The sequence below is a fragment of the Lontra canadensis genome, unplaced genomic scaffold, assembly GCF_010015895.1.
Source record: "Lontra canadensis isolate GAN:19392208 unplaced genomic scaffold, GSC_riverotter_1.0 scaffold13, whole genome shotgun sequence".
Classification (NCBI taxonomy): Eukaryota; Metazoa; Chordata; class Mammalia; order Carnivora; family Mustelidae; genus Lontra; species Lontra canadensis.
In genome coordinates this window covers 26,886,045-26,901,741 of record NW_022631007.1, presented here as the reverse complement: position 1 = coordinate 26,901,741, position 15,697 = coordinate 26,886,045, and the positions used below count along the sequence as shown (strand labels likewise).

Below are 15,697 nucleotides of genomic sequence, written 5' to 3'. Positions count from 1 at the left end.
CTGACAAATAAATAAATAATTAAAAATCTTTAAAAGAGAGTAAATCTTAAGAGTTCTCATCACAAGGAGAAACTAATATTTTCCCTTTATTCTTTTCTTCTTTCTTCTCCTTTTATTGTATCCATATGAGAAATCGGATGTTAGTTGAACTATTATGGTAATCATCTTACAATATGTAAATCATACCATCATACTACACACCTTAAACTTATACAAGGATGTATGCCAATTATTTCTCAATAAAACTGGAAAAAAATGAAATTTTCTACTAGAACTTCTCTTTGAAAAGTAAAACTAAAACAAAAACGTGATGATAGGATCTTCCTACTTTTTGTCAGGACACAGTTTTAAGAAAAAGTCAGATGGAGAGGGAAAAAAAAGCAGCCTGGATTAGTTAAGAGCCAGATGTATGTTTCTTTGGAAGAGATTTTTCAATAAGCAGTTTTAAAATTTTTTTAAATTAATCCCCGGTATCAATTTTTGGGTATATTTTCTGTCTAGGTCTTGGTTATTCATGGTGATTTGATTTAATTAATAGACATCTATACAATGCTTGGTTCATGCAAGGCCCTGTTCTATGTTCATTTAATCTTCTTGACAACCCTAAGGGCAAGGTACTAATGTGATCTTCATTTTACAAAAGAAAAAACTGAGACACATAGAAGGTACATAATTTCCCCAAAGTCATACAACCATAAAGAGGTTCAGAATTTGAACTCAGCAGGACTAACTCCACAGTTCATGATTCTAAACACTGTGCTATGCTGTGCACCATTGTGATTGCTGTTTGCTATTAGTTTTGTGATTAATAAATTTTGAGAAAACTCAGTTTAAAACTTTTTGCTTTAGGGTCATTTTCATGGCGTTGGCCCTGTTCTAGATTACTCAGAGTTTCTAAATAGGTAGGAAACTGATAATTTTAAAACTCTTTAGTCATCTGCTTACTAGGAGTATTTGTTGTTCTATATGTGCAAACAGTATCACTGTGTCTGTCTCTCTTTTTCCTCTTAATATTTCTTCAGGATTTCTCTCCTTGGGCTATGACTAAACAATTTATAAGAAACCTCACAATTATAGGTATTTTCCCCCAAGTTTTTATTTAAACTCCAGCTAGCTAACATACAGTACAATATTATTTCAGGTGTAGAATGTGGTGATTCATCACTTACATACGCCATTATAGTTTGATCACAATTGAAGTGTCAAGTGTAAGACATGTGTTATGAATGGATTTTAAAAACCACTTTCATTGCTTCTTTGGTGCTCTTCTTTTGTTAAGGAGACCAAAGAAAATAATGATTTCGATGTGATTTTTTTTTTTTAACCTTTCGGTATCTTATTTAACAAGAAGACAATCTCCACAGGCTTCCAGTGTCACATCTACAAACCAATCAGAATTTGTACCCATTACCCACTTTCCCTTTTACAATGCATGAAGTATCTGTGCTCCTAAAGCCAGCCCCTTCATACACTACACCCTATCCACTCTCTCCTATTCAAGGTCATCCCAAATTCTCTCCCACCACCATTCCTCTCTTCTCTTCTAGATCTTTCCTATTAACCTACAAATATGCCATTATGACTTCTATTTAAAAAAATACTCTCCCTTGACCCCATACCTCCTCCCTTAGAAATTGTACCATTCTATGCCTACACGCTGTCTCCAACTTCTTTCCATTCACTCTCTCATGGGCTATTTTGTCCTACCACTCCAGCAAAGCTGTGGTTACCAAGGTCATCATTGATCCCATATTGCTCATTCCAGGAGTCAGTTCTCAGTCCTCACTTTATTTGAACTATTGAAACAGAAGTGATCACCACCTCCTCCTTGGAAAACTTGATACTTGGCTCCCAGGAAGCCATTCTTTCTGCTTTTATCTCCCCTTGCTCTTTACCTCACTGGTTTATCCTTCTCAATAAACTTGGATGGATCCTCCACATCATTCTAACTTCTGGGCCTTGGAGTGCCCTGAGGGCTCTAAGTATATGTACTTCCTAGGTGATCTCAATCAATGCAGTATTATTTAGATGTCATTTATATGCTGACAATAGCAATTAACATCTCTGGTCTAGGCTTCTCTCCTGAACTCCAAATTCATGCATCCTATTGCCTCAAATATAGTACGCCCAAAATGTATTCTTGTTTTTCCCTGCAGACCTACCCCTTCCCCAGTTTTCTTTTTCTCAACAAATGGAAACTATTCTAGTGCTCCAACCAAAAGCCTTGGTATTATCTTTGACTCTTACTTTTCCCCTTGCACACCTCCTACCGATACCTTCATCTATTGTCATAAACAAAGGCTCTACCTTTTAAATCGGAACTATTATAATAACTTCTTAATCTCTTAATTTCTCTACCTCCTCCTTTTCCATTCCCATTCTCCTTCTCCAGGCCATTTTCCACACAGCAGTCAAAGAAATGTTTTTAAAATTCATGTCAGATTATGTCACTTCCTGCATTACATTCTATATCTCTTGGATCTTATATCCTGTCACTTTCCTCCTAAGTCATCTTGTGCCAGCCATACCAGTCTACTTCCTCCTCTTCCAACACCCTGGCACATGTCGTCTTAGGCTTCTGCAGTGGCTGTTCTGCTGCCTGGAATGCTACCCTTCCAGATGTCTGCATAACTCACTCTCACTTCATTCAGGGTCTCACTCCAATATCGTGTTAACAGAGAGAAACTTCATCCTCAATTACCAAACTTAAAATAGCACCCTCTTTTTCTGTCACTTTGTTCATTTGCCCTACTTTTATTTTTTGCTTAGCACTTACCATCCCACCTGACACCCATTTATTTATCTATTGACTGTTTTCTCTTTCTCTTCTACAATAAAAAAAGGTTTTTTTCTATTTTCGTTGTTTTATCTCCAGTGCCTGACACAAGGCACTCAACAAATAATAGTTGAATGAATGAATATAATGAATGAGCAGTATGCAGCTGTACTTTAATGCTGAGCTATAGAGGAAAATATGCTGAGCTAGGAGGACCTAACAAGGTGGGTGAACTTGAGGGGGTGCCTAGGTGGCTCAGTCATTAAGTATCTGCCTTTGGCTCAGGTCTTGATCCCAGGGTCCTGGGCTCAAGCCCCACATCAGGCTCTCTGCTCAGCGGGAAGCCTGCTTCCCCTCCCCCATTCCTCTTGCTTGTGTTCCTATTCTTGGTGTCTTTTTCTCTCTGTCAAATAAATAAATAAAATATTTAAAAAAAAAAAAGGGTGGGTGACCTTGGGCAAGTTATACAGCTCTGTGGGATTTTGCCTCCTCAATTGTAAAATGAGGTGTTTGGATTAAATGATTGCTAAAATCACCTCAGCACTAAGAAGTTATGATTGAATGACTCTGAGGTTTGATTACTTTCCACTTTTCAGTCTCTGTGACACCTCAGGTTGTGAAATACAACATTCTCAGTATATATACTCCCTTCCTAATGAACAGTGAAAAGAGAAAAATTAAACAAGATTACAGACAAATTCATTTTAGCAATATCAACATATGACATGATCATTATGTAATATTTCAATGCCCATACTGAAAATAGACTTTACTTCTAAAGAAGATATGACAGTGATTTTTTAATCTACCTGGCATTTCAATTAAGAGGGAGATAACTAATGTGTTTACCCCAAAACACTTTCTTGGCTCATCATTGTTCTAAGAGCATAAGACTACATCACAGCACAAAACAGCTATTGCCAATTCAAGTACACAGCTCTGCTGTGGAAAAATGCTCTCATAAATGACCAAAGTGAACACCACCTAAAAGAGATTAATATAATTTATCTATGCATATAGACATCACCTACTTCCAAATTATAATAAGAGGCATTAATACGACTGTGCTGAACACCCTCCCCTTGGGTCATATCTACTCTCCATTTTTTTTAGTTGTCTTGTACAACTCCCTTGCCCTCTGATTCTGGTCAGATTCAGTCAAATGGAACACTAGAGATGGTGATGAGAAAGGAGACTGACGTTGGGGGTGTTGTTTCCCCAGGTCCTAGCTCTGCAGAATTGTGATGACCAGCTGTGTCCTCCACCAAAGTTCTCAGCCCCTCCTGTCCGGTGGCCCTCCTCACACAGCTTTCTCTGACTCTGGTATTGGTGATAAAGGAGCTCAGCTATTGCATGATGTCTTATGATTGCCCTGAATTCCAACCCTCCTTTGTCAATTGTCCCCTTATTATATTCTTTTTCATTTATTCTAATTTTGAGCATGCCATCTGTTTCCTATTAAGAATCATTAAAATAGAAAATTAGTAAGAATGTAAGACAAAAAATTAAGAGGATGGGAATATAGTTATGTCAGCAAACCAGGACTAAAAAGGGGTGCTGTAATTGAACATGGTTAAAGTTAAAAGGAAGCTTTTAGCTCTTATTTGCTAATAATAGACAACATCCTAGCACATCAGGAGCTGACAGCATGTACTGGGGGGGAGGGAAGCAAACCACCCAGTGGATAGCATTTTTAGTAGAACTGCTTTACAGAAGAATCTAAATCAATCCTCATATGATATTGCATCAACCTTTATAAGGCCTAGGATATAAAATTAAACCATAGTCCTGTGAAACTTTCTCTAGAAAGTGAAAGTGATGCTGCATGCAAGAGTGATAAAAAGTGAAAATGTTATATACAGGAATATTCAATGTTCTTGTCATCTGACTTGGTATAGAAATAGAGTTTGGAAACTTCTGGAATGAATAATAGTCATGTCCCTTAGACGTTCCTTCTAAACATTGATTTTTTTTGTTGGCCAGACTTTCAAAAAACATACTTTTGTAATTGTATTTATGTCTATTGTAGATAGTTTGGAAAATACAAACAAGCACACAGACTACAATAAAAGTCACCCCAGTTCCTAAACCAGTACCAAAAGAAAATTATTAAGTGTTCTTATATTCCTTTTTCTTTTCATTTTTTTTATTTTTTATTTTTTATAAACATATAATATATTTTTATCCCCAGGGGTGCAGGTCTGTGAATCGCCAGGTTTACACACTTCACAGCACTCACCATAGCACACACCCTCCCCAATGACCATAACCCCACCCCCCTTCTCCCAACCCCCCTCCCCCCAGCAACCCTCAGTTTTTTGTGACTTATATTCCTTTTTCTACATACATGGGGAATTTAACTTAACTAGAATCATACTGCATATATTATTTTTAACCTATTTTAAAAATTTATCAATAAATCTTATATATTTCCCCTGTTTTCCTACCACATATTTTTTAGTGTTTACATAGTGTTTCATCATGTGAAATATTGCATTTAACCACTTTCTTATTTTGGAGTATTAAATTATTTCCAACCTTTCACCATTTTAAGGCTGTAATGAATATACTGATACCTAAGTCTTTGCATATGTCCCTGCTTATTAATTCTAAACTTGTTTCTTAATCCTTGAGGCTTTTTGCTAGTGATTTTCTTAGTTATTCTTTAGAAAGAGTGTGTCAATCTACCCTCTTACCAGTGGTGGATGTACTCGCTTATCAGGTTGGAGATTGGTGGCAAAAATGTTCAAGTTTAGGATACTGGTAAGTAGCTGAAATACAAATAGTCTGAATTGTGGACTGAAAGGAGATCTATTCAAATAACCAGGCAGGAAGTTTGCAGATTTGACTTTCTATTTTGATTTCTTACCCAAATAAAGAGTGTTCAAATGTTTGCATAAAGAATGCAATGCAAAGTAATTCTTTTGGGGCCGAATTTTTATTGAGAAGCTTCACCAGGTCCTGGGTTGAAGCCCACAGAGCTCTCTATACCATAAACTATAGAAGAGATGATTGGCTGAAAGGTTTTGAGAATAGAGTGACAGAGTGTCCCTCTCTAGAAGAAGAAAAAGATCTTTAATCTGACGCTCATAGATGACCTACCTTGAGAAATACCATACCCCCAGGCTTTTTTGAGATTAAATGCACTTCTACTCCACATGAGTTAGTGGAGTGAACCACTGATTGTTTGTTGTCTGTTGTTATTGTCTAATTGAATACTTTTTTAGCAGTTTTGGTTTTATATAAGTTGAAATAAGAAGAGTTTTGTGCAGTGTTGCTTTTCTATATTGTTTGTCACTGGATTTATTTAGCAGAGGTATATCATGTATTTCTCATTTGCAAGATGCAGTACTACATACAAATACGTATTATAGTGTAAGCATGTTCCTTACCCTTCAGAAATTCACACAAATGTGTGAAAGATTATGTGATGAAATATAGATGCTTATCAAATCGATTGTAGGGAAAGAATAGTCATACTTCAATTGGTGGCAATTTTATGGGATACAGGCTGATCTAAATGGAGCAAATGGAAAAAAAAGCTAAAGTAAAAAAAAAAGCACAATAATTTTCTTTTAAGAGGACCTGCTGCTTTTACATGTAACAATATCTCTATTTTGTGAGGGTGCATATTCCATACCAAAAGTAGAAAGATCTGTAAGATGCAAAGAATTAGCTAAGTAAATTAGAATCTAGAAAATGGACGAAAAGTCCATTATCTCAGTGGCTTATGAGTAATGGAATTGGATATTTTGGATTTCCTATTTCATATATTTTAAGCATCTAGTTAAGAATTATGACCTCCTTCTGAATAAGTATAAAGCCCTTGAAATAATGACCTGGGAACAAAGTATAGAAGTTCATTTGTTCGAAGATTCAACAACATACAGATTGCTTGAAATCAGAAACCAAACTATCTTCCTTCTACAATGCTTTAGTCCTAACATTTTGCTTTCTATGTGTAAACAAGAAATTCTTATTTTATGCTGAATTATAATAATTCTTGGACTGAGGGCATGAAAAAATATAATTTAATGGTTGTGTAGTATTAGTCCAAGTTTTTTAGAATTAAACTTTGAGGTACTCTAATGCTGTAAACATTGTGTCCTAGTGGAATTTTTAACAGGAAACATGTTTGGAAGATTAGAAAGGTAAGATGGGATGTAAAAATGATCTCAGGGGTGCCTGGGTGGCTCAGTGGGTTAAAGCCTCTGCCTTCGGCTCAGGTCATGATCCCAGGTTTCTGGGATTGAGCCCCACATCAGGCTTTCTGCTCAGTGGGGAGCCTGCTTCCTCCTGTCTCTCTGCCTGCCTCTCTGCCTACTTGTGATCTCTCTCTGTCAAATAAATAAATAAAATCTTTAAAAAAAAATGATCTCAAACTCTTTGAAAAGTTAGCATAGCATTATTTTACAGAATAGTTTCTTTGGTTTATTTACACCTTTACTGGCTTAACTTCACCAAAACAAGCAAACTGTAGGACTGTGAAAGGGGAACATCCAATATGAATCTGAGATAATACGAGGAGATGGGGGGGGAATGAAGTCCTGTTTTGTTTTTCAAAAAAGCAAGCTTTTCCTAAAAATGTCATCTGTGAAAGTCAAGGAAGAAACTTTAAATTCAACTCTTATTACTTGAACTTACTTTCTGATTTTCCTATCCCTAGAATGTCGTAAGGATCACTCAAAAAGTAAAAAACAGCATGTTTGAAATCTGTGTCTCAACAAATGTCCCAAAGAACTAGCTGAATTTCCTTAGCCTTAACTTTAGTTTGAGGCTTTCAAAGTCAATAATTCTTGACACACAATTCCTGCTCCTATTAATTGTCAAAAAGTGAATGGAACTATCTTTAGGGAAGTCTTTAGTTCAGACTTTACCATCCTGCAACTAAAACTGCTGGCCTTGTTCCCATCCACAACTTTGATATTCTTGGACCAGAGACCAGAAGAAGCTTCCACTCACCTAATGATGATCAATTAAGCCCTGTGTCAGACATGATACAAGATACTATAATACAAAGATGAATAATGCAGACCAATATGGGAAGTGCTATGCTAAGGATACATAAATAGTGCCTTAGAAGGTACACCTATGCCTGGAGGAGAGGGAGAAGGAGGAAGGCTGAGAAAGCAATGCTAAAACTGAGTCTTAAAGAATGGATAGGAGGGACTTAGCAGGCTACAGGCAGGGCAGACCATGCTGGGCATATAGTAAATGCCTAAATATATCAGTAACAATCCAGTGGCAGAATCAAGGAACTCAAGGCAGGACAAAATGGAGAGTATAAACCTTCACCAGAGGCCGTTGGTGTGTCAAGGATGGAGCGAAGATATTTTCCTGGAAGGGTTCAGAGGGTGATTCAAGGAGGAGATGATGTTTGTTCTGATAGTAAGGGTAGAGTAAAACTGACAGGTGGAAGAGGGAAAGGATGTCATCCTAGTTAAGAAATTTTGCAAAAGGCAGATAGGAAAGAAAGTACATGGTCATCTTCTTCTATTTATGCTCTCACCCTAGAGAGCTCATCTAATCCTGTGGCATCAAATACCATTTTAAGTGGATATTTCCTTAATTCAGATCTCCATCCTTGAATCAACCCTTGAGCTACCCATCTGCACCCTCCATATATTTATTTGGAATCTTCACTTCAAGGTCTTACAGTCATGTCAATTGTTCAATGTTCAATACTGAGCTCCTGATTGTCTTTCTTTCCCAAACCTGTTATTCTTCTAATCTTCCATCTCAGTTATTGGTTTAATCATTCATCTGGTTGCTCTAGCAAAAATCTAGATTCCCTTTTTCTTCAAACTTCATACCCAATCCCCCAGTGAGCAGTCTGGCTCCATTCAAAAGCCATCTCAAGTCTGCACACTTCCCTTCATCTCCTGGTCCAAGTGATCATTTTTGCCTTATTCTTCTATCTGGTCTCCTTGTTTCTCCTTTGCTCCTTTACTATCCATTCTTCACCCAATATCCAGAACTACCTTTTAAAAATATTAGTCAGATAATGTCACTCCCTGCTTTAAATTCTTCAATAGCGTTTCCTTGTTTCTAGACCTTAAATCCTCACCTAATCACTTAGCCCCCAGCTAGCTTCTCAGTCTCACTTCCATTTCTAACTCACACCACATGCTCAGCCATGCTGGCTTCTTCCCAGTCTGAAAATGCACAAGGTCTTTCCCTACTCAATGCTGTTGTACCTAGAGCTCCCACTTCTGTGGTGATCATTCTCATTGTCTCACAATCATCTTCCAAGTTTTGATTCAAATGTCATTACAAAAATACGCCTTCTAATGAAAATTCTACCCCAAACTTTCTAAATCATTACTATACTTATTTCCTTCTTGGAACTTGACATGTAATATTCTGTTCATTCATTTATGTGTTTATTCTCTTTCTCTCTCTCTTTCTAGAAGTCCCAGCTCTATGAGGCTGAGGCCTTATTTCTCTTTAAGCATCATATCCCAAGTACACAGCACAGTACCTGGCTTAAAGCATGTGTTCAATAAATATTTGCTTAACAAATGAGTACCAAAGTCAGTAATATCTTAAGACTGGAGATAACGGTTGACAGAATTAAATACACAAGAGACATTATGTAAAATAAGGATTGAGAAGGATCATTTAGTTTGCTCATTTAGTTTGTCACTGGTGAGAATAGTGAACTTGGTGGGAAGGCAGAGGTGGGAAAGTCATGGATGAGAAATAAAAATAGGAGATGTGAAATTCAAGAACAGTAAGTATTCTAAGATGCTTGACTGAAAAAGGAACAATGAAGGGACAGTCTTGGGTATCTAAAGAAAATTATTTTAAATTTTGTAAATGGGTGAGATTTGTACGTATTTCCATGTGAGGAGAAGGAAGCAGCACAGACAAAGAGATTGGAAGTACGAAAGGAAGAGAGGTAGATGATAGAGTAAGGTTATGGAGAAGACGGAAATGGGGAGTAGAATCTGGAACCCATTTTGTACAAATGAATGACATCTCTTCTTCTGAGGGGCAAGGCGTCAAGAAAGGTTTCATTTAGAGCCTCCATTTTTCCTGGTAAAAGTGAAGAAAGAGGTAGTTATAGATCTTAACCTAGTGAACAGGTTTTGGAATGTAGCCATGAGAAATTAAGAGTCATTAACCAGGAATTCATAAAAGGAATGCTGGTTATTAATGAAGATTCAGTTGAAACCATAAATTTGTAGAAATTTTGTAGAAATAAATTTTGTAGAAAATTTTATCGAAAAAGTTTCACAATTGTGTAATTCATTCGTCAATCAAAAAATTTTTTGGTATATACTATGGTCTAAACCCTTTAATTAATGTTGGAAGTACCAAAATAAATCACATTTTCTGAAGTCTAGCGGGGGAGAAACAAGCATATTAATTAGTGTCTTCCACAATAGACCTTCTGCTGACAGTTACTCACTATCATTCACCATTGAGGTACTCTGCTTTTTCCAGCAAGATCCAGTCTCTTGAGTCACACACAACATGACAAGCCAGAGTGGTTGAAGGGGCCTCTGTCAAATAAGCATTAACTTCAACTGTCCCACCTGCGGAACTAGGGGAACCCTGAATAATGGTTTCATCCTCCTGAAAATCCATATGAGTGCTTTCAGTTTTCTCAGTCTGCCTCCATTTTCAGAGAAGGAAAGTAAAACAGGTCTAGGAAGAACAAAGCTCTCACCTTTCTGAGCTTGATAAATTTGTCCTTTATTTTACCACATAAGTCAGAACTACTATATATCACAACCCTGCTAATTTTTTCTTCTCCTCCTTCCTCCCACCTATCTCCTGCCACTTCCCCAGAAGCATAAAGCTTTCAACATCCTGCTGTCCATTAGCATAAATAAACCCTTGCTTTTAAAGTAAAAATGGGTTTAATGCTATATTTGTTAAAGACTGCATTATCGTAAGAGGATAAAAATATTCTTGAGTAACAGGTAGATCATAGATTTTAGAGATAACATGCTTCTATTGTGGTTCTCTGAAAGTCAATTATTTTTACCATAGATTTAAACTTCAGATCTCAGCATAAGTTACATTTCCACTTTAGAAGTTGTTAAACCATGCAGTTTCTCAAGACATGTACCTTCATGTTTTCATTTTTATTTGTTTTCAATATACTGTAGGCAGATCTAAGAAATGAAAAAAGATAACATGCCATTAAATTTAATAGTGGCTATATGAACCAGGAGATATGTTGTTATAACTTTTCTCTTCATTTTGACTTAGCTATTGTTAATTTAAATTTTATATATCATTTGTACTATAGATAAGGAAATACTGGGCTAAGAAAGAACAGAAATGGCAAGAAATGGAAATAAGAGATCTTCAGCGTCTGGAAGAACTGAAGAAATTAATGGCTGAACAGTCAGTGAAAGACAGAGAAAGGTAAAAGAAAAATCCTAAATTGCATAGTAATGGAGAGGTGGTTAGAGTAAACAGAGGGAGCATTTTTCTAAACTTAATGTATTCTTACAATATTTATATTCACAAATAGATAAAGTCACACTTATAATGTATTTCAGTCTCTCATATTCATACACAAATCTCTAGTTTGTGATTTAGTTACTTAGATAGCTTCCAAGTTCAAACCCTCACAGATGATTTCATAGTATTTGATTGCCCACTGTGTGCATGAAATGATACTGGCTGCTGCTATGACTTAATATGGTGACATAGAAGGAGGAAACCATTATTCAGAAAAGAAGGGAGACCCATTTATTGTGACTATGGCTGGGGAAGACAATGCACAATTATACTGTGTATGTGATTAATTCTAGTATACTTAGAATGCACCCTATGTAGGAAAACACAGAGGATTTCTTGGAATAGTGTAATTTTAGAGCTGAAGAGGACATTTGAGATCAACTAACCCAGCGTCCTCATTTTATGAATGAGTACCTTGAGAAATTAAAATCACTTTTCTAAGTTTACCATATCAATCAGTGTCAGCAAGGAGCCAGAGACAACACAGTAATTTGAATAGGGAAAGTTTAAGATAAAGAATCACTAATTCTAATAGAAAACTTCTGTTATATAAAGAGATAAAGGGCACTTTAAAGAAGACCCCCCCCCCCCCCCCCCCCCCCCCCCCCCCCCCCCCGGCTGAAGAAAGTTTCCCATAGAAGAAATGAATATGGATTGGGGCGCCTGGGTAGCTCAGTGGGTTAAAGCCTCTGCCTTCTGCTCGGGTCATGATCCCAGGGAGCCTGCTTCCTCCTCCTCTCTCTCTCTCTGCCTGCCTATCTGCCTACTTGTGATCTCTGTCTGTCAAATAAATAAAATCTTAAAAAAAAAAAAAAGTTGCTGTGGCTGATATTGAAGAGGTTACTGCCTATGTTCTTCTCTAGGATTCTGATGGATTCCTGTCTCACGTTGAGGTCTTTTATCCATTTTGAGTTTATCTTTGTGTACGGTGTAAGAGAATGGTCGAGTTTCATTATTCTACATATAGCTGTCCAGTTTTCCCAGCACCATTTATTGAAGAGACTGTCTTTTTTCCACTGTATATTTTTTCCTGTTTTGTCAAAGATTATTTGCCCATAGAGTTGAGCGTCCATATCTGGGCTCTCTACTCTGTTCCACTGGTCTATGTGTCTGTTTTTATTGCCAGTACCATGCTGTCTTGGTGATCACAGCTTTGTAGTAAAGCTTGAAATCAGGTAACGTGATGCCCCCAGTTTTATTTTTGTTTTTCAACATTTCCTTAGTGATTTGGGGTCTCTTCTGATTCCATACAAATTTTAGGATTATTTGCTCCAGCTCTTTGAAAAATACCAGTGGAATTTTGATCAGAATGGCATTAAAAAATACAGATTGCTCTAGGCAGTATAGACATTTTAACAATGTTTATTTTTCTGATCCAAGAGCATGGAATGGTCTTCCATCTTTTTGTGTCTTCTTCAGTTTCTTTCATGAGTGTTCTGTAGTTCCTCGAGTACAGTTCCTTTACCTCTTTGGTTAGGTTTATTCCCAGGTATTTTATGGTACTTGGTGCTATAGTAAATGGAATCGATTCTCTAATTTCCCTTTCTGTATTTTCATTGTTAGTGTATAAGAAAGCCACTGATTTCTGTGCATTGACTTTGTATCCTGCCATGTTGCTGAATGCTGTATGAGTTCTAGTAGTTTGGGGGTGGAGTCTTTTGGGTTTTCCATATAAAGAATCATGTCTTCTGCAAAGTGAGAGAGTTTGACTTCTTCATTGCCAATTTGGATACCTTTTATTTCTCTTTGTTGTCTGATTGCTGTTGCTAGGACCTCTAATACTATGTTGAACAAGAGTGGTGATAGTGGGTATCCTTGTCGTGTTCCTGATCTCAACGGGAAGGCTGCAAGCTTTTTCCCATTGAGGATGATATTTGCTGTGGGTCTTTCATAGATAGATTTTATGAAGTTCAGGGATGTTCCCTCTATCCCTATACTTTGAAGCGTTTTAATCAGCCACAGCAACTTCATTCAAGATATGTCTCCAAAGGCAAAGGAAACAAAAGCAAAAATGAACTTTTGGGACTTCATCAAGATCAAAAGCTTCTTCACAGCAAAGGAAACAGTCAACAAAACAAAGAGGCAACCCACGGAATGGGAGACGATATTTGCAAATGACAGTACAGACTAAAGGTTGATATCCAGGATCTATAAAGAACTCCTCAAACTCAACACACTCAAAACAGACAATCATATAAAAAAAATGGGCAGAAGATATGAACAGACACTTCTCCAATGAAGACATACAAATGGCTATCAGACACATGAAAAAATGTTTATCATCACTAGTCATCAGGGAGATTCAAATTAAAACCACATTGAGATACCACCTTACACCAGTTAGAATGGCCAAAATTAGCAAGACAGGAAACAACATGTGTTGGAGAGGATGTGGAGAAAGGGGAACCCTCTTACACTGTTGGGGGGAATGCAAGTTGGTGCAGCCACTTTGGAAAAGAGTGTGGAGATTCCTCAAGAAATTAAAAATAGAGCTTCCCTATGACCCTGCAATTGCATTACTGGGTATTTACCCCAAAGATACAGATGTAGTGAAAAGAAGGGCCACCTGTACCCCAATGTTTATAGCAGCAATGGCCACGGTCGCCAAACTGTGGAAAGAACCAAGATGCCCTTCAACGGACAAATGGATAAGGAAGATGTGGTCCATATACACTATGGAGTATTATGCCTCCATCAGAAAGGATGAATACCCAACTTTTGTAGCAACATGGACGGGACTGGAAGAGATTATGCTGAGTGAAATAAGTCAAGCAGAGAGAGTCAATTATCATATGGTTTCACTTATTTGTGGAGCATAACAAATAGCATGGAGGACAAGGAGAGATGGAGAGGAGAAGGGAGTTGAGGGAAATTGGAAGGGGAGGTGAACCATGAGAGACTATGGACTCTGAAAAACAATCTGAATATTTTGAAGGGGCGGGGGGGTGGGAGGCTGGGGGAACCAGGTGGTGGGTATCAGAGAGGGCACGGATTGCATGGAGCACTGGGTGGGGTGCACAAATAATGAATACTGTTATGCTGAAAAGAAATAAAAAATTAAAAAAAAAAGAATATGGAAGCCATCCCCACCCCTATAGTTAAGACTCAGACCTCATTGTTGAAGGCATGGTTGTAGCCCAATGCATGGTGGAAAAGTTTTAAAAGGGCTCAACCAGAACTTGTTTATAGTCACTGGGCAAGCAGGAAATGCCCAGCTTGAGTGTAGGAGGCCAAAGCTGGAAGTCAACCATTGGGATGCTTGCAAAACTCAGTGGGAATCTGACCCTGGGAGTGCCTCTAAAATTTGATGGGAAACTGACCACTGGCTGCCATTGGAACTCCATGGGCACAGGGGCCATTGTAAGTTCCCCACACATGCAGCAGGCAGCCATATGGTAGGAACAAGAAGGGATACCAGAAAAGGGGAACCAGAAAAGAAAGACTCTTCCTTCTTCAGCATCTTTCCAGAACGCATTTCTAACATAGCTTAACATTGTGCCAGACAATAAATTGGTAACTAGCATAGTTATCTAGTTAGCTAGCTTCTGAGTAGATTTTCACAAGAGATAAATTAAGAATAGCTCTTTTGTTTCATAACAGAAATCACAATAAGTTTACTGTTAGTCAGTGTAAAAAACCTTGCCTGGAACTCTGTACTTTCTGCTCAATTTTGCTAAAAATAAAGTCTATTTAAAAATTACCCCTTAGAGGTGTCTGGGTGGCTCAGTCAGTTATGCCTCCAACTCTTGGTTTTGGCCCAGGTCCTGATCTCATGGTTTGTGAGATCAAGTTGGGATCCACACTCAGCAGGAATTTGCTTGGATATACTGTCTCCCTCTGACCCTTCCTTTCTCTCTCTCTCTAAATAAATCTTTATTTATTTATTATAAATAAATAAATACAAAATAAAATTACCCCTTAGACTTATACATAACCTTGGAAGACATAACCATTTTATACAACAAGTTCCACTTTTATCAAGGAAGCTTCCTTTGTGAGTCATGGGACAGTTATCTCAAACTCTAGCCACCAAACTTGCAGAGTAAATCTGGAGTTCCACACAGATGCTGGGCAATTCCCAAGGATTTTCCAGATGAAACTTACATAATTTTCTAGGTATCTCAGGATTTTAGAGTTCAGTTTAATCTATTATGGAGACAAATGAGAATACAGCAAAGCCAAGTCTCTAGACTAAGAGGTGAAACAGCTAATGAGAAACCAGCCAAAAAGCACAAACCAAGATAAAGTGGATACCAGCAGGTAGGTCATGCCATAGGTCAGAGACAAAAATCCCACTAAAGAGCAAGACAATGGTGAGGTTAAAGGCTTGTTGGATAGTCTGAAGCTATGCTGGGGAATTGAGAGAGCCACAGAAGTTAACGGGGGTGGGGAAAATGAAGAGATATGAGGTCCCAGCATCTAGCAGACATGCTTCTAATA

At 37.6% G+C, this 15,697-nt stretch overlaps 1 protein-coding gene across 1 annotated transcript in view; it reads left to right on the top strand.

Annotated features, from left to right (window-relative positions):
• Positions 1-15,697, top strand: part of CCDC148 (coiled-coil domain containing 148) — a 245,041-nt gene that overhangs the window by 173,884 nt on the left and 55,460 nt on the right. Inside the window, exon 12 of the mRNA XM_032857859.1 lies at positions 11,040-11,158. Coding sequence (XP_032713750.1) covers positions 11,040-11,158 — 119 coding nt within the window. The remainder of the gene's footprint in view (positions 1-11,039; positions 11,159-15,697) is intronic.